The sequence below is a fragment of the Rhyacophila brunnea genome, unplaced genomic scaffold, assembly GCF_057557595.1.
Source record: "Rhyacophila brunnea isolate RB1 unplaced genomic scaffold, BYU_Rbru_1.0 scaffold_15, whole genome shotgun sequence".
Lineage (NCBI taxonomy): Eukaryota > Metazoa > Arthropoda > Insecta > Trichoptera > Rhyacophilidae > Rhyacophila > Rhyacophila brunnea.
In genome coordinates, this window is record NW_028232806.1 from 18,538,485 (window position 1) to 18,558,146 (window position 19,662).

Here is a 19,662-nt window from a genome sequence, read left to right on the forward strand (position 1 = left end):
TATGGTTCCTATACCATACATCCGATTGCGATGAAACCTTCGTCAGTTATTGTGGTAACACCAGCAAAGGTTTCTGAATTAGTACAACCATCTTCTTCTTCTTCTTCATCATTCTATCTTCTTTTATTCATATGGTTCCTATACCATTCATCCGATTGCGATGAAACTTTCGTCAGTGGCCAGTGGTCCGCGAAGGTTTCTGAATTAGTACCTTCTTCTATTCGTATGCGTTCCTACACCGTTCATCCGGTTAAAATGAAACTTTGGTGAGTTGTCGTGCGCATGCCCACTAAGATTTCTGAATTAGAAAATCATCTTCTTCTTCTATTTGTATGCGTTCCTATACCATTCATCCGATTGCGATGAAACTTTGGTGAGTTGTCGTGCGCATGCCCACGAAGATTTCTGAATTAGAAAATCATCTCATTCTTCTATTCGTATGCGTCCCTTTACCGTTCATCCGATTGCGATGAAACTTTTGTCAGTTGTTGTGCACACACCTGCAAAGGTTTCTGAATTAGTACAACCGTATTTTTCTTCTTCTATTCGTATTCGTTCCTATACCATTCATCCGATTGCAATGAAACTTTGGTAAGTTATCGTGCGCATGCCCACGAAGATTTCCGAATTAGAAAATCATCTCATTCTTCTATTTGTATGCGTTCCTATACCATTCATCCGATTGCGATGAAACTTTTGTCAGTTGTTGTGCGCACACCTGCGAAGGATTCTAAATTAGTATTATATAAAATACAAAGTTTATTGTTTGTTTCTTCCATCCAATTTTGATTTTTTTTACTACATATTAATAACATTAATAACGTTTGCATATTTTGGATTCGATTTTAATTTAGTGTTCTTTTGTTTGACCTTTACTCATATTAGAATTATTTTCATATTGCCATATTGTATTACACAGGTATTTTGATATTAAAAAAATAATTACCTCTTATTATTTTTTAAATATCTAAGATAAATATAACCACGAAGCGACCCTGTGCGAAGCCGGGTACTTCAGCTAGTATTTTTATAAGATTTCCAAAATTATTTATCAAAACACATGCTTGAAATCAATTGACAATTAAAATATGTCATTCGGAAATTGAAAAAAGGACAAGAAATTGCTTATATCTTATACTGGCGTTATAATGATTTCTAAACGCGTCTTGTGTGTGGAAAATATTGTGGAATAAATTAATATTTTTTTTCAATACATTATTCCTTCTTTACACTAGTCAAAATGTCTGCGAAATTTACGTGAAATTACAACAAAGATTAAAATAATGAATTGTAATCTATCTTGTAAGTTAACTAATAATTTATTTATCAAGATGTACATATTTTCAATAATATTATGATATGTGAAAATACCAGATATTCTTGGTATAATTGATAAATAAACCGAAATAATCTTGGATTTTTTAATGTGTAATGAATATATGTCTAAAAATATACGACACAAAGTTCGATGTATTACTTATGGTTTTTCTGAAAACCTTTGGGTTTTTTTCAAAATAATTATACTTAGTTAACTGACTTAGTCTTGGAGCATGGAATGACGTATGAGAGAGGTACCTCATATTCTCAAATTTTCTTCTTCCCATGTTGTCATGGACTTTTCGATTAATCTTCTGTCATTGGTTTGAACTTTAACTTTGGCATAATGAACAAGAAGCGCATTTCAAAGTTGATGTAGGAGCGTTCCTGAAAGTGCACTATTGGGAGCAAGATCCCAGGTCGAGTATCTATGAGAAGAAATAATAGTCACTATTGTTGTTTGGTAGATAAAATATACTAAATATACAAAGACACTGTTTTACCTGAAAGCCAAGTCACATTTTCTGTTCAGATAACTCAAGGTCGGTTACACTTGAGTTCTTGAGTAGGACATTCCTTTCAACCGAAAATGTCAATGCTTCTGATTTAAAGGATACGTTTTAGGAATACAGATGAGTGAATTGAGGTAAAGAAGATGAATAATATGAAAGACATACTCATAAGACAACATACTCAGTTCTTTGATTATGGACATGCATGTTTTTGGGTGAAAAGTTGAACCTATCAGGATGTCTATTAGGATGTTGATCGTTTATCATATGTTGTGATAACTCAATTTCCCCACAGAAGTATCATTACAATAATTATTATAAGTTCTTACATACTCACAAAAAACCTGGATTTTACCAATACGTCATAGATTACGGCTGCATCAATGAACACATTACGTAACGATTTGATACAGTTATCTTGATGACTATTTCAAAATAAAAAGGCGAACAAAAATTAACAACAACATCAGTCTTCGTGATATTACAAACATGTTGAGAGCTACCGTCTTCCTTGTAGTGGCACTGTTCGCCTTTAGCCATGGTAAAAATACGTTGTGATTTATTAAAAAAAAATAATCGTTTAATTGATAGTTATGTATACGAATCCGATTATTTTTCTTCAGAATGCAGTGATTTTTAATTAGTCAAGATGCATTTGAAGCAAGCAAGGGATATATAGCGGTGAGAATAAATGAAAAATATCATTAGGTATAAATTCCAACATTATTAATTTTCAGGTGCTCCCGCCGAGTCAGATTGGGACAAGCGAATCATTGGAGGATCCAACGCTGCTCAAGGAGCTGCAAAATATCAAGTTTCTCTGAGGTCAACGTCCAACTCTCACTTCTGCGGAGGCGCAATCCTCAACAGCCGCACCATTATCACAGCTGCTCATTGCATCGTTGGGTGAGATCATTATTTTTGAATAATTATAATTACTTTAAACAATTTTAATCAGTTAGTTGACTTCATTTAACGTAGTCGAATATGTAGCTACAGTCTTTTGTACAATGTTTGTTTTTTTAATAGAAATTGGAATATCATGTGGAAGAGAACTGTTTTTTTCTAGTCGTTCTGCTTCAAACACGATCGTCGTCGTCGGAACCACTACCTTAAACTCCGGAGGCACCTCGTACTCGGTTTCTAGACTCACTGTTCATCCATCTTACAACGCTAACCTCCACAATAACGACGTTGCCGTCGTCATCACCGCTCAGCCAATCATCTTCGGAGGAAACGTTGAGTCTATCGGTCTTTCCACTTCGGATACCGGAAGCGGTGTGTCGCTAACTCTTACCGGATGGGGATCCACTTCTGTAAGTATTAAAACAGCTAGAGCATTGTTATATACTTATTAATCACACTTAAGCACATAATATTATAATATAACGAGTTTCTTCCGGGTTATGATTAGTCAGATTCAATAATAATTAAGTGGCACAATATTTTGCATTAAATTTGCTCCTGGTGGATTGTTTTGAGACCAATTTAAGCTGTGTCTCATAGGGACCTGTAAATCTGAAAGTAGGTCCCTACTTATAATTTGGCATACTTTTATAGAGTCAATAGTTTAAAATGTATTATTATTCGAGACAAAAATGAATTCATTAAACATTTATGATATTGTCTCATTTCTATAGTACCCTGGATCAGTACCTAACAATCTTCAGATCATAAGCCTTCAGTCTGTCTCCTTCGCTGACTGCAAAAACGCCCTGGTTTGGATTAATTCCGTTTATGAAACTCAGATCTGCACATTTACTAAAGCTGGACAAGGTGCATGCCACGTAAGTCGAATTTTGGATATATATGTGCAATTTTCTATTGCTTCGTATTAGTTCAAGTCTGTTTGATCTTATAGAGACGCCATTTCAAGTCCTTTGAAACAATAAATATCTAAATTCTAAGTTCTATTCAATTCAGATTACAAATATTATTATGTTATCTGCTGAGTTTGTGTCTACATTTTCATTGACATTGAATTTCCTTTTATTTTAAACTCTTTTCATTCCATCTTTTTAAAATCACTTTTCCTAAACAAATCAACTCCACGCCAAATTTATCTTTGATATCAATAAAAAAAATCTTCTTTCTTTCATAGGGAGACTCTGGTGGCCCATTGGTTGGTAATGGACAGCTGGTTGGTATCGTCTCCTGGGGCTACCCATGCGCTAAAGGATATCCTGATGTCTTCACTCGAGTCAGCTCCTTCGCATCATGGATCAACTCCAATGCACAATCTTAAATATAATATAAGTCTATTTCAGTATTGTCAAATTTACTTTTCTATTTGTTTTAAGACGTAAAATATTTACGTGAAAACCCCTGTGATGATATTAAATAAGGTTTATTTTGTATGAAGAAGCTGTTTTATTATTTTTTGTGCAGACAAATTTTATTACTGCTAATCTTATGCAGACTACTAACTACTGAGCTCTCTTAAAATTAAAAATAATATTGATGAAACATTTACGTATGATAGAGACGACGGAAAATAACTCCGAACACAATAGAGCATTAATGAAAGCAGTCCGCACTTACTATTTGCAGACACCAGCAGGCTCTCAATTCGAAAGATTCCGAATTACCAGGCTAAATTATTCATATCATACCAGGTAGGTACACGCACTGACATCTACAGACGCGTACACAAGAGGAGGGTTTTCGGGTCCAAACCCTCGTTCTCCAGAAACGAAAAAAATACTACTTATGTATTAATTGAACTCGCGATTACGTTGTAGAACTCTATTATAATGGTTTTTGAACGAAGTTATTTTTCCAGTCGACCGTTCCAATGATAAGTCTATAGCCCGAAACAGCTCTCAACATTAATAAGTTAACTAAACTAAAATTAACCAACATAACTTTGATTCAAAACCACAAATGATTTGGGTGAATAAAATAGTCCTTCATCTTTTCCAGGACCTCATGATTGAGGATCGTGTCGCGGATGATTTCACAGTTGGCTGTCGAACAACATTATCCACGGGTTGACCTCACTCATCTCGGTATTATACGATACGCAAGACATGTGGCCACTGGAAGACCTGCGGCATTCATAAATTGGTGCAATTCTCTGAGCCATCCATTGGTTGCTTTAGTATTCCGATGGGGCATGTCTAACAGACACGACGACACGAACGGACGGAGGTTCACACTTTTTATAACTAAACTATAACCTTCACATACAAAAACGTGGCTGAGACTAATTTCAAAAAAGTCACCGGTAGCTGAGACCAAGGCAGCCACGTCTAAGTCGGAACATCACGGTACATATCCCCGCGATATTTGAAATTTATAAAATTTTACCGGGTATGAAATAAATTTGTTTATGTCAATTTACCATAATCATTACAGTAGTTATCAAAACTCTCGTATGTATTGATAGGTATGGGTTTATGTAGGGTGTTGGTTTATACTTTTTATTATACTTATTAAAAACGTGGATTCAGGGACATTAAGTATTACGTAAGTATATTTCGCTTTTAAGACGAGTAAAAATTTATTAATTATTAGCACACACACAATTGTAAACGCACGCTTTGGCGCGGAAAGGTGGCAAATTGTATTTAGACGCGAAGTTCAAGGCTCGGGGGTAGGTTACCGACTGCCCGTACCTACTCTCGGTCCTTCGTCCGCCCAGAAACAATTAACGGTATTTTTTGTTTGTTTGTTTGGCTGTGTACCCTGGCCTGGCCTCGACTCATTTACAGTTACAAAATATAATATTATTATCATCCCAACTCTGTCGACTACAAGATTTTTGATGGGGGATTTAGGCATTGTAATATTTGGTATCAGTATTTACCTACTATTGTTGTATCTAAAATGATGAAAAGAAAAAGAGTTACATTTATATAAGAGGATTGAGGAAAGGACTACACTCTACAACCTCCTGCATATTTATGTTAATAGATATTAGTACTATTTTTGTAATCTACATTTTATTGATATTTATAATGGAATACTATTTTAAATGCATTCACGATGGCCTGGTTGGTATAGAAGCTGTCTCTGAATCACACCGTATATCCAGTGCAAATTCTCAATCTCAATTGATTGAGAAAATCACTTACAATAACTATTTGTCGTAAAAATAGTATTTTAATATTATAAACTTCACCTAATTAAGGTCCATATAGTCCGCTTAGGAGCGGAGATGGTATCCATATAACATTTTTTTCTGAAAACAGGGGAACCCAACTGGTTTGTGACCAAGAACACATTTATAATAAAAAAAATTGAAATGGTGGGCACAATATTTATTCAAAAGAAAAATGTAGTTTTTACGCCTATATAATATATTATACTATATACTTACGACATATTTGATTATTGTTTTATTTTATATATGTACTTACAATATTTTAAGGGACGGTTATTTTTTATAGTATTGTAAACTTCAAATAATATTTCAAATTATATTATAAATATTTTCAACCCAGCTTGCTTATCCATAATGCGTAATCGTCCAGTCGGCGGCGTTGATTCTCCTATGCCCTATGGTATACTTTAACTCAGGGATAAACAAACTTTTTCGTCAAAGGGACGATTTTGAAAACAAAAATATTTGGAGGGCTGCCCTTTCCATTATAAATATTTTCTGTTTTTAAAAAGAATAAGGCAAAAAAAATATTTTATTGTGTAAACTTATATTTTTAATTAATATTCATTATTACTCTTAATAATTACTAAAAATAATATTTAATTTTTTCACCATATGATTTATGCAAGTTTGTTTGAAACCAAATCCTGCAATCTAAGCTCAAATTTTGTGAAGTAAATACGCAAAACAGATGTGATATGGTTGTCTGTTATTTTTGATCTTAAGTTTCATACACAAATATCAAAGTGATTACCACCATTAATTGTTGCCAGAGGATATTTAATTTTAAATGTAATTTTTAATATTCGATATGAAGAATAAAAAATAATACTTGCAGATTTAACATAAACGTCGCGGGTCATATCGAAAAGTCACGCGGGACAAACTTTGTGAATCCCTGCTTAACTGGTTTGATTTTATGTTATAATGAAATAGGTGTTGATTTACGTCTTGTATGACATTCAGCCATAATGCCATGGCACCATAATAAAAATATCAATATTTTTGTTTAATCAGGCGGAAAAATCTTCTTAGGGAAAAGTTGAAAAATACAGAACCATAGCGGACCCTCACCCTGTCGCTAAGGTTAAGGGCAGTGTAATATTCTAAGATAGTGTTTCCCAAACGGTATTCCGCGGAACTCCAAGGTATTTCGTATAGTTTTAGCGATTTTTGGTATTTTTAAATGAATTGGCATGAATTGTCAGCACTCATATTATGAAGCACTGATCGCGACCCGCTTTTGTGATATGAAACACACTAAAAGTAATTATAAAATAAAATTCTACTCATCAAAACAAATTTGTGGTGTGTTTATCGCACTTAACTGATCGACCTGCCACGCTGGGCTCCTCCTAAGCCCGGGTCCCAAGACTAGAGCACTATCAGCCCACTTCTTGTGGGAGGCCATGGATAGGATACCTACTACAACTATCGAAATAAATAATATTACAGTTTTTATACAAAAAAATATTTAATATTATCATCACAATGGTTTACAGATATTTCGCGGTTTAGATGTTTAGAATTACAATGAAACGTAATTTTGACATTATTGTAGAATTAATAAAAGTTTTAAATTTGTTAAATACAAAAGGTATATATTAGATATTTAATATTGTGCGTTGGAGTTGATCCATGATGCGTAGGAACTGACTCGAGTGAAGACATCAGGATATCCTACAGCGCATGGGTAGCCCCAAGACACGATACCGACCAGCTGTCCATTGCCAACCAGTGGGCCACCAGAGTCTCCCTACAAAGAGATAAAGATTTTTTATTAAAAACCTAATAAAAATATATAAATAAAAAGTTTTTTCAAGGCAGAGACCGGCGAGAAAATATATTAACAAAAACGAAACCGTAGGATTTTAAGATGAAAAGTATTAGGTACTAGAATATACAAAGAAGCAGGATCCGTACGTACAACTAGACTCTAGAGCAGTGGTTCTTAACCGGTGCACCGCGGAGCACTGGTGCACCGCTAACTTGTTGCAAGTGCGCCGCGATAAAAACGATAAAAACAAAAAAATCCGTGAAATAAGATAAAAATAAAGTCCTTCAAAACATTGCGAGGGAATTATTTCCGTTATAACAGAACGTTTAACTTTATTGGAAGAGAAGATTGAATATTAATTTCCTGCCGTAAATATAGAAAATTATGACTGGAGACAAAGTTCATTTTCTACGATTGATGCACCGAGTTGTAAATTTTCGTACCAAGAAAAAGAATTTAATAAAAGAAGTACCAAGAAAGTGACCCTGTCAACGGATCGTACTCTAAAATTTAAATTTCTGAAATAACTATGGAGGAATTTTGGATTTCTGTCCAAGACAAATATCCAGCTCTGTACATGCGGGCACTGAAAATCTTGTTACAGTTTTCAACATCATATTAAATTTGTGTCATCTCGGTTTCTCAACAATGACTAATATAAAAAGTAAAAAACTAGAAAGACATACGAATTTAGACGAAGAATAATTATTGAGGTTAGCTACATCAAATATTAGACCTAATATTTCTGAAATCTGCAAAATCCAACAAGCTCAGGTATCACATTAATTGATTTTCATATAATATAAATTCCTTTTTTTACGGGTCATTTTATTACAGTTACATAAATGTATTATATAATATATTTTCTTTGACTGTTATGAAATCTGTTTAATTTGAAATAAAAGTTATGCCCGCATATTTTTCTTTGTTTTCTGACCGTTTGATTTTGGTGCACCACAATTTTTTCTTATGACCAAAATTGCACCGTGACTTCGAAAAGGTTAACAACCACTGCTCTAGAGCTTGGGTGATACTTGCGTTTGTAGACGCAGAGGTCACTATAAGTACTTTTTAAAAGATTCAAACTAATAAAAAAGAATTCATTCAAAAATCGACTTACGTGGCATGCACCTTGTCCAACCCCGTTATATGTGCAGATCTGGGTTTCGAAAACTTGGTTGACGCTAGACATGGCATTCCGACACTCAGGGTAAGTGATAGACCTAAGGGTGATGATCTGAAGATTGTTGGGGGCTGATCCAGGGTACTGTAAAAATAAGACATGTAAATTAACATCTAATAATATATATTATAATATATTTAATAACTACCTACCATTTTGTGAACTGCCTAATAATTTTATGGCAGTAGTTCTCCACGCGAAAGAGATTTTCCATAGGTTTATGGTTCTAAATTTTAAATTCTTTGAACACAACGAACATATCCCAGAAGGTTACACGTAAATATAATTGTACGTACATTTCACCGTAATACAGTTCGCCGTGAGCTTTCTTTTTGGAGAGCACCGAGATGAAAAAAACACGCGTTGTTCGTGGAGCATTGCAGACAATAGTTTTCCAATTTTATTACATTCAATATGAACATTAATTTGATATTGATTCGTTTCAAATATCAGTTAATAACTCTATCATTATTGTTATCTAATATTAAATTTGATATGTTCGATTTGATATTTTGTATTTCTAATTTACATACCTACTGTCTACTGTCCTTTACCTAACCCAAGCAATAATTCAGTATCGGCTATTTTCAAAAATTATTTGCCGCTGGCCTCCTGTATTTATAGTGTATACCAACAAGAACCGTCTTTTATTTAGACATGAATTTTATCTCATTACTATACGACCCAAAGAGGTTGGACGGTCTTTAAGGCTATACCTCAGTTGAGGCATGGTCTAAAAAGATCGTGGCTAGGCGATGCGCGGATTGCGGATCGCGGGTGCAAATAACGCATGCCGAACGAAATATAATTTGTCATATAAATCCAACATGCATCCATTTAATGTTCTGTTTATGCAACTTCGCCGCCAGACTCCACGAGTTTGGCTTGATAGTAGATGGGCCGGGCTGTACCTGCGGGCATCACCACCAAGATGTTGAACACATCCTCTGGGATTTCCCGCTTATGGAACTCGAACGAGCGGAGCTGTTTGCCAGGGTCCGTCCTCACACGGGCCTAATTGGTCATGGAGATCTGATAGCAACCGAGGCCAACTTTGCGGCATTCAAGAAATTTGCAGCGTCGTATGGGGAGCGGGATAGTCCCGACTCTTCTGTAGACTCATCCATTTCAATTCGTGACACTCAGTATGCGGGTACACAAAGAGCTTGACGTCAGCGGACAGCAGAGCCAGTCCAAAAAACAAAAATTTTCTTTCTTAACTTTCTTCTTTAAGCACTATGGTACATGGTTGCAGCATCAGTCCCGTGCGGCCCCGTCTCGGGACGGAATGAGCACTTAAAATCACTTCTTTCAGACACGTTTAAAGCGTCATAGAGAGCGGCCGTGCATATCCACGGCTGTGCATATATGACGGGTGGTGGTGGGCACTTATTGTTCTATTAGTAACAATAATAATATATTCATTGACATGTTTTCTTTTTCAAGTAAATGGGTAACGTTTTTAGTCATCTTTACACGATTTAAGAATTAATACCCCCGTCGCCATCACAAAACAAATTGACGTATTGACACCTCGACGTTCACTCTTCGAATGCCAGCGAGTCCAAAATTTCGTCGCGCCTATAGTTGAAAATTATTTGCCGTTTCACTGATGTATCGTCTTAATATACGACCATATATTTCCAATACAACATTTCACAGTGAAGTGTGATACGGCGAACTGCATACGTACAAATTTACGGACACGATCCCAGAAGGTATACATTGTATTAAGCTCAATATATACTATAGTATTAAAAAGTGATTAATTTTGATTGATATAAAATATAATAATGCTTTAGAAGTTTTAATACTTACGGAAGTAGATCCCCATCCGGTAAGGATTAGTGGTGAACCACCGCCGGTCTCAAAATTAGAAAGGCTGATAGGCTCAACATATCCTCCGAAGCTGATTGCCTGAGAGGTAATGACCACAGCAACGTCATTAATGATGGCGTTAGGGTTGTAAGATGGATGAGCTGTGAGTCTAGAAACATAGTACGCAGTTCCTCCGGAGTTCAGTGTATTGGTTCCGACAACGACGATGGTGCTTGAAGCAGAACGACTGCAAAAAAGGATCAGTTTGTTAAATAATTTGAATACTTACGATAATCCAACAAAGGTTAACTGGAGCCGTTGCAATATGCTACAAACAGAATAGTTTCAAAAACGTATTATAAAGCAGGATACTCATTAGCGCGTCGTAACTGTATCGTTCCAGCTCTAGACGTGAAATAATCATTTATTATGCTTGCAAACTAATGGTTTGGCGCCCATACTAGTTACTGTATCTACAACGGTCACAGTTACGGCTCAGTAATGAGTACCCGGCTTAATAATATGTAAGTCATCACTCATCATTCATTGGCATTCCACGTTGTGTATCAATAATTTTCAAAGTTATTTCATTGGTATTGTTTTAATCTATTTATTCAAGAATTTTTAAGAATCTATATTTTTTTGTATTCGATTTTCCTATTGTGCATGTCTATTTTATATAATTTTTGATAGGTATTAATTTTTAAATTATGTGATTTCATACCTTTGTAGATACTTATTCATAATTGACCGTTTTGTTAATTTGATCACATTACTTATAAGAAATATATAATAGTATATATACCAAAGTTTCTATATGACGTATTATATTGAAAATATCTACCAATGAACGTATCTAACAATAATTTTAATCATAGAGCGTTTTTCCTGCACGCTTATGGTCTCAAACATTTGTATACATACATATACGTTCACTCACCAACACAACCAAACACACAGGAAATAGTTCTACTTAGAAAGACATTGCGTTGACTCTTTATAATATACTTTTATTTCATGGTTATACCATGACACAACAAAGTAATGATCACAGAACAGATTAATAAATAGAATTCCGATAGGCTATACCTACACTGCATTTTGGCGCAATGTTTTGAATGTGTGAGTGTCCTACGAAAAATTGACAAAACATTATAGACGCGCAATAATAGTGGGTGTTGCAACCTTCAAATTCACCAATATTGAATGAGCGTCAGTGCATAGTCCGAGAGCGGTTGTCAGAATGAGAGACAAGCGTATTTTTGACACGTTAATCCCATATTCTGCCACACTCGAGATCGGTCGCCTGGTACTCCACACCCGATGGGTATTTCAACTCCCATTATTTCTGAGTTCCCTGGTAATGATAATTTCAAATCTTTGTTAATTAAAAAAAAATAGTCTTACCCAGCGATGCAATGAGCAGCTGTGACAATGGTGCGGCTGTTGAGGATTGCGCCTCCGCAGAAGTGGGAGTTGGATGTTGACCTCAGAGAGACCTGGTATTTTGCAGCTCCTGGAGCAGCGTTGGATCCTCCAACAATACGCCAATCCAATTCGGACTCAGCAGGAGCACCTGAAAAATAAAATTGTTCAAATGACGACCGTGAGATTGCTGGATTGATGAGGTACCTAATCAAGTTTAACATAATTCTACAGCAATAAAACATTATGAACTGATAAAAGTAAAAAAAATATTTGTATGATTCCATGCAGCAGTGGCTGCGATGCTATCCGTTTTAGATCTCATCCCCGAAATATATTCCCTTCAATATTTACAGGCAACACCAATTTTGTCATACTATAAGTTACAAGGACTGTATAAGGATTTTTCCTAAACTCTCTGCCTGAGGTACTCTGTTGAAAATTAAATGAATTAATCCTGGATGAAGCATAATATGGATTTCAAAAATAAGAAAGTACCTAGCCAGTGACGATAGTGCGAGTGAAATTATGACGAGAGTAGAAATGTAGATTATTTACATATTAATTAATAAAGCGACATAAATATAACTTTAAATTGTTAAACCCAGCCGATATGAGTAAAAATTTAATAGTAGTTTAATATGACAAAATATGAATGCTTCAATTGGAGTCGATAAGTTACAATTTTGCATTAATTATTGATACTACTGCATACTGCCCTGCTAGTAAATAGATAGTGTTTTTGGTTTTGGTGAAATTAGAATCCAAGTTTTAAACTATCTTTTCTCTTATATTATTATGTAATATTATTGGATTGTTTTGACACAATATCTAAGTATCTCTAAGTGTATTTAGAGATTATGACAAAAAATTCAAATATATATTATAAGATAAAGGAACACTTGGGTTCTCATTTAACTAAAACCAAAAGCACTATATTTTTACTTAGAAGGGCAAAATAGTAAAAACAATAATATGGTATTTAAAAAAGCATATTAAATATACATAATTCAATAATAATGAAGCATTACTAGTAACAAAAAATAACAGAAAAAAATATTAAAATTTTAGGTTTAATTAGGTATCTACCTAAGCTATTTATAAAAAAATGATAAATAAGACATTCGATTTACATAATATATAACAGAAAAGCACTGCACTTTAATGAAACAACTTAATGTGTTTATATATCTAACTACTAATTCACTAGGACAATTATTTAGATATTTTGTGATATTATCACATTGTTTATTTACCATGGCTCAGAGCGAAAAGGGCCACTACAAGGAAGACGGTAGCTCTCAACATGTTTGCAATATCACGAAGACTAATTTTGTAGATTTTTTCTTTGCTTTTTATTCTAAAATAGTCATCAAGATAACTGTATTAAATCGATGCGTAGTGTCTTTTAATCTATGACGTATTAGTAAAATCCAGCTCGTTTTCATGTAAATAGGTAGGTATGCAATGACCCACATTATAATTATTTTTTCACGGGCAAATTCCGTTATCGTAACAGATAATATATTGACTCCAGCAGGTATATTCTTACATATCACTTAACATCCAAAAATAGCTAACTATGATAAATATATCCCATTTATCCTTTTTATCACTTTACGTATTCAGGTGGTTAATTATATTAGTAAGTTAACCGTCTTAACTGTCAAAGTGGCTATCTTTTAACGGCTATTAAGATATGGCTCTTGGCAATGTTAACTTGTAGAGCGAGACAGAGTACGTAAATTTTACATATTGAGAATTGAGATGAAAGATCCGACTGCTTTGAAATATGATAATGTCACGGCCGCCGTCTTAACTTATTTCTATATATGTATATATGTTCAACGCGAGCTGTCAAATATCAAGAAGTGGCTAGTAGCAGCTGTAGTAGGAAAAATGTACCTATAAGTCATTATAATTCTGTACGTACCTATATTTTTTTCTTTTTAGAAGTTTATAGTTTTAACGACCGCATAAAATATATTTATATAACAAAAGAGATTTCTTTTAAAAGTCGTCGTGTTAAAATTGACAACAAATAATTCGACCTCCATCCAGCAACTGTCCCCTTAACGGCCCACATGCTCGTCGTAGGTCAAAATTGAGTTTTTATTGTATTTTCAAACCATGATCCTGGACACTCCTTAAACGTTGTAGATAATCTATTTATATAATTTTGAATCGTTATTATCCCTCATATTTATTTTAAACATTTGATGACTGCATAAAGTATTTTTGTTACATAAAATAGTATTCTTTTAAACTTCTCGCTCTAATGTTTTAGAATATAGTCATATTTCGGTACATAACTGTGCAGTGGTGTTAAGATTTTTTAGATTTATTAATTTTTAAATGCATTTAAAAAACCATTAGTATAATTTATGACGAGATAATTTTTGTAAAATATTCACGATAAAAAATTATATTGATAATCTCTGTGATCCCAAATTTGACAAGAATTAGGCATTCTATTATTCAATAAATCGGCAAGATTAACACATTTGAAGATGATTCTAAAGATACTTATTATAAGCTATGTCTTTCACCATTCAAGTGTGATAAACATCTTGTGAATAATGATTGCTTTATAATAATTATTGACCTAAGAATAAGGTAGTGTTTTTTTGAAATACGCCATTTCTTTTGTCATTCCCCAGTGGTTAAGCTACAACATACGGCCGTAGCCATAAATTGACAAACAATAATTGAAGTAGGGAGTAAAATGATATTGACGCGCGTGTTTGAACATGTACCGTTTAAAAAAAAATAAAAAAAAATCGTTAGGTACATGTTCAAACACGCTCGTTAACATAATTTTACTCCCTACTTTAATTATAGTTTGTCAATTTATGGCTACGGCCGTATATTGTAGCTTAACCACTGGGGAATGCTAAAAGAAATGGCGTATTTCAAAAAAACACTACCTTATTCTTAGGTCAATAATTATTATAAAGTAATCATTATTCGTAGGATGCTTATCACACTTGAATGGTCAAAGACATAGCTTATAATATTTAGAATTATCTTCAAATGTGTTAATTTTGCCGATTTTTGAATAATAAAATGCCTAATTCTTGTCAAATTTGGGATCACAGAGATTATCAATATATTTTTTTATCGTGAATATTTTACAAAAATTATCTCGTCATAAATTATACTAATGGTTTTATTCGTTTATAGTATATAGTTTCTATAGATCTTTTTAGACCATGCCTCAGCTGAAGTATAAAGTAAATTTATACAGCAAGAAAGAATCTTCTTCTCATCTACACTCGGTCTAATTAACGATTGGAATCAGCGCTCGAAATCGAAAAATTCACGAACCGGAGCGATCGACAGTTTTTTGAAGATATTCACATAGTTATCAAATTGTATGTATTTTTTACAAAAAAATAAGTGTATTATATTTTCTATTATATGGCCTATCTAGCTCATTCGGTCAAATTATTTTTTCCACGAGACAGAGCGATAATTTTACCGATTTCACGAACAGGAACGGCGCTCCGGTGCGCTCCGGTCCATTTTGAGCCCTGATTGGAATAGAGTCTTAGTCATACCAATGATTCTACTCACTATTCAAAATAAGGGCCGTGGCAAAGCGGTTATAAATAAGAAAGGACAGCACCTAGGTCAACTTTGAACAGCGTTTATTGTTATTTATGCCAACGTATAAGTTCAGAAGCATTGCTGGTAAATGGATCTATAGTCCTGTAATAGTAAACGGCAGAAGAATCAAGGATCTGGGGTATCTCAAACGCCCCACGATTTCCAAGTTTAATTTTATTTGCCTTGAGCTATTTTGAAGAGAAAAAAACCCGAAGGTATCGGAAAAAACAACGTTGATTGAACACGACACATATTATTTTTACGGATATAAGGATTAAAAATTACAAGGTCATTAAATCGATATCTTTATAAATTTTTCCTAGTTTAGTATATTAATCTATAATAATATTATAGAAACTAGATTATTATAAATACTTTATTAATTTACGCATTGGATTATAATTTATTATCTTTTTTTTTTGTAATATGTAAGTTTTGTTATCACTGTACTTTTCTAAATAATAACACTTTATCCAGCGCCAGAAATGAAACCGGAACCGAACCCTGATAACATCATAACTATTTCGGAATTGGAACTAATACCCCTTAACCCTTAAATGCATGATGTGCAACCCTTTAATGTACATTTACTTTTATAATCGATCACATTTAATGTGTAAAATTATTATAAATTATCATTGGCACCTTGTGAATAAAAATGATAACTCTTTTGTCAGCATGTTTTGTCAACTACAGAGAACTGCAAGTTTATAAAAAAAAAATCATTCACACAATAAAAATATAAAGAATAAAGGGCAACACCATGAAATTAATGGTTAACAATGTCGAGGTTTCGTAGGTTCATAGTTTTCAGTTTTATTTTTAATTATGTCAATTAAATTATTTTTGGTAGGTAATTGAATTGATTGAATATTTTAACAATTACAACTAACTTATTGTAATTGTTACAATGAGTGCTAAAACTTCGATACTAACCTACCCTAGATAGCTGCCATAGCGGCCGAAAGCAGTCTTATGTATAGAATAGATGCGCAGGAACCTTTTATTTTCAATTTGTAATTAAAATAATGTTTACAGTCCGTTAAAACAGAAATTTTATTAGTGCATTACAGTGTATGTTTTTACAGTTAGGATGATATGTTTCTGATTAGCGGCAGTCACGAAACTTTCATTTTTTTTAAGAAAATTAAAACAAAAACAGATTTTTGCCCACCTTCTAAATATCTAAATTCTGCTGCACTCTCAAAATGCATATCTCACACGTACGGATGGGGCAAGCATGGACATAGTAATAGGTACATATCAATAAAAATATACATATATTGTATAATCTTATTCGACCATGTCCGATCCTAATAGGATCATATGAGCCTCCACAGAATAGAGGTTTGTATTAACAGATTTTGTTTTTACGAGAAATGGATGTCAGCCACTTGCTCAACCTATTAGGTCCATACCCTGACCCACACACATATTGAAAAACAATATGTGTACTTGCCAGACCCAGGATTCGAACCTGGGACCCACGGCATGATAGTCCAACGCTTATGCCGCGCGGCCACCGTGGGCGTTATGCATAAGACTTGTTGAATATTATTCTGTGAATTGTGTTTAATCCTAGGAATTTCGTGGAAATCACGTATTTTTACGGTGACGCATTTTTTTTTTAAATATTTGCGAAAGTCTACTAGTATCGTGTAACTAGAAATTGGGGTTAAATTAGAGATTCCATATTAACACACATCAGGCAATAGGTATGTATATCGGAATATTGTTGTCGGATTTATGTGCCCACTTATATTACTTTTTATTAATTAAAAAAACATTCCTACTAAACTAATGGCCGTTTTTTTAAATTAAAATATATAGATTACTGAAGTAACTACCTATCATTACGTTATTAAAAAAATAATAAGATTAAAAATATAAAGATATTCAATTGAATGCGGTATTGGTTGATTAGGTATATCTGAACAAGGTTCAGTATTTAATAATACAATATTCTTTGGTTCACCTAGCTAGTTTATAAATAAATAAATTTGCATCACTTGTTTCATTGTTTGAATACCTAAACATAAAATAAAAGTTATTATTGTACAGAAAATTGCACGAACTACTCAACGACCTACAGTCTTACACGGGAATGGGACGACTGGTCTCCGGACAATTGGACGCCGCACTGTCGTAGACTCGTGTAGACGAGGTATTTTAATCAGTTTCTATCTACTACTTAGTAGTTTGAATTCATTTTACTCTTAACATACTGTATTCTTTATCGCGGATTGAGAATTACCATGTCTACGGCTTTATGTAAAATAAAAAAAAACTCTTTTTTCGTTGGAACTTAAACAAATTCACGATTAAATCATTGTTTACGTCTGCATATTTACATTCTGACCAACTATTAAATCATAATATAATCATTGAAATATAAATAATAATATTGAATATTTATTTTAAAGTACCTATAAGTACCTAACGTCTATTTATTTTCGAATTCCGTGGCGTCCAGTTGTCCGGTGCCAAATCGTCCTAGACACGTCTTACGCAGACCATCTGGACTGATGAATTTTCATTTTGAATAATTTCGTCAAGTTGTGATCAGTACCTATAGAGTTATTTATATTTTCTATTCCGATTCTTCTCAACGATTCCGCTCGCAGAAAACTGTGCCAGTGCTATAATTTTGACATTTTTAGCTTGTAGACTGATAATAATTATTTGACTTTATTCATTATTTTGAGAAACGGTAAAAAATATATACCTACCAGTAAATATAATCAACAAATTGTTACTTGTCCAAATATTTATAATCTCTAATGGTTTGCGAAATATTTGAAGCAATTAAATAATGCGGAAACTGTTTAACTTATAACAAGCTAAGTAATAAATGATTTTTGGTTTAGTTAAGACTTCAAATCAAACCAAGCGTCAACACGGTCGAATTGGTACCTGAATCGTTGCGTGTAATTGGCTCACGATATTCAGCGCGTAATTAGGGCATATATAAGTATTAGAACATAAAAGTATCTAAATAAATATAAAATATATACGTAGGTACGCTCTGTAAAACTAAGTAGGAATATTGCCATTAAATAAACAAAAAGAAACCACTGAACCGAGGTTAAGATTTTTAATTCGACCGAAGCAAACCCACCCCAAACTTTTTTCAATGAAACCGAACCCAAAACCGAGTGTTTTTTTTTAAATTGATGAAAAGTAGTATAGTGAGACCTTCATATCGAGTATTCTACGTCACCACGGTCGTTTCTGGAACTAGAGCCTTCTCCTCGCATTTATTTTCACTTCTATATTTCCCGCCACAGTAATTCAGTGTGTGTTCGATATCACATGGAGTTTTATTAACAGAAACGGGAGTATTGTGAGGAGAAGAACGTTTTTAATCTATCTCAATAGGCGGCTCTCGTGGTGCAGTGCGTAAGTCGCTTGCCTTCCACCCGAGAGCTCTGGGTTCGATTCCCGGTCAGGACACAATATTTATGTGTTTTTCTCAAAGCTTGGGTGTTTGTGATTGTTCAAAATTACTAACAACCACCTTGTACGAAAAATCAAGGACATGGTTATTAATAATTCCATCTCAATAATGCCAGAGATAGATTATCTGCTAGGACTAATCGACACGCAAAGATCTCGTGACATATATTATTAACGCGCAAAACCTACGTGACATTAAATACTTGATATAGAATCTGGTCTATAAGTACAATTTTTCTTTGTTAACACTTCCGTTAGGTACTGTAATGTCATCATAGGTTACCCAGCCCATTAAACTGCAAATAATTCAGTTAATATGCAATTCGTCATCTTTATATTTCGGCTACTCCTAGAATCATCAACCTTACATCCAATTAAAATGTAATTATTTTCAAAACCGATAGAATTATCCAATAAATACATTAGGATTTACCTGTCAACAACCAAACAGAGCGTCGCA

General features: G+C 33.8%; 2 protein-coding genes across 2 annotated transcripts; one reads left to right on the forward strand and one right to left on the reverse strand.

The window, feature by feature from the left end:
- The first annotated feature begins 2,318 nt into the window (after positions 1-2,318).
- LOC147074995 (chymotrypsin-2-like) lies at positions 2,319-4,074 on the forward strand. Its single transcript, XM_085942783.1, has 5 exons — positions 2,319-2,370; positions 2,567-2,735; positions 2,899-3,145; positions 3,470-3,616; positions 3,931-4,074. Exons 1-5 carry the CDS (start codon positions 2,319-2,321, stop codon positions 4,072-4,074), a joined length of 759 nt encoding a protein of 252 aa, XP_085798909.1.
- A 3,319-nt stretch (positions 4,075-7,393) lies between these two features.
- On the reverse strand, positions 7,394-13,460 carry LOC147074996 (chymotrypsin-2-like). The gene is made up of 5 exons (XM_085942780.1): positions 13,394-13,460; positions 12,120-12,288; positions 10,713-10,959; positions 8,832-8,978; positions 7,394-7,690 (listed from the first exon to the last, which is right to left on the reverse strand). The coding sequence occupies exons 1-5, from the start codon at positions 13,443-13,445 to the stop codon at positions 7,547-7,549; spliced, it is 759 nt and encodes a 252-aa protein (XP_085798906.1). The 5' UTR covers positions 13,446-13,460; the 3' UTR covers positions 7,394-7,546.
- Positions 13,461-19,662: the final 6,202 nt, after the last annotated feature.

Coding starts and splice junctions, on each gene's coding strand:
- LOC147074995 (XM_085942783.1), top strand. CDS start 2,319: ATGTTGAGAGCTACCGTCTTCCTTGTAGTGGCACTGTTCGCCTTTAGC. Junction 2,371..2,566: donor ACTGTTCGCCTTTAGCCATG/GTAAAAATACGT, acceptor ATTAATTTTCAG/GTGCTCCCGCCGAGTCAGAT. Junction 3,146..3,469: donor CCGGATGGGGATCCACTTCT/GTAAGTATTAAA, acceptor TCATTTCTATAG/TACCCTGGATCAGTACCTAA.
- LOC147074996 (XM_085942780.1), bottom strand. CDS start 13,445: ATGTTGAGAGCTACCGTCTTCCTTGTAGTGGCCCTTTTCGCTCTGAGC. Junction 12,289..13,393: donor CCTTTTCGCTCTGAGCCATG/GTAAATAAACAA, acceptor TTTATTTTTCAG/GTGCTCCTGCTGAGTCCGAA. Junction 7,691..8,831: donor TTGGACAAGGTGCATGCCAC/GTAAGTCGATTT, acceptor ATCTCTTTGTAG/GGAGACTCTGGTGGCCCACT.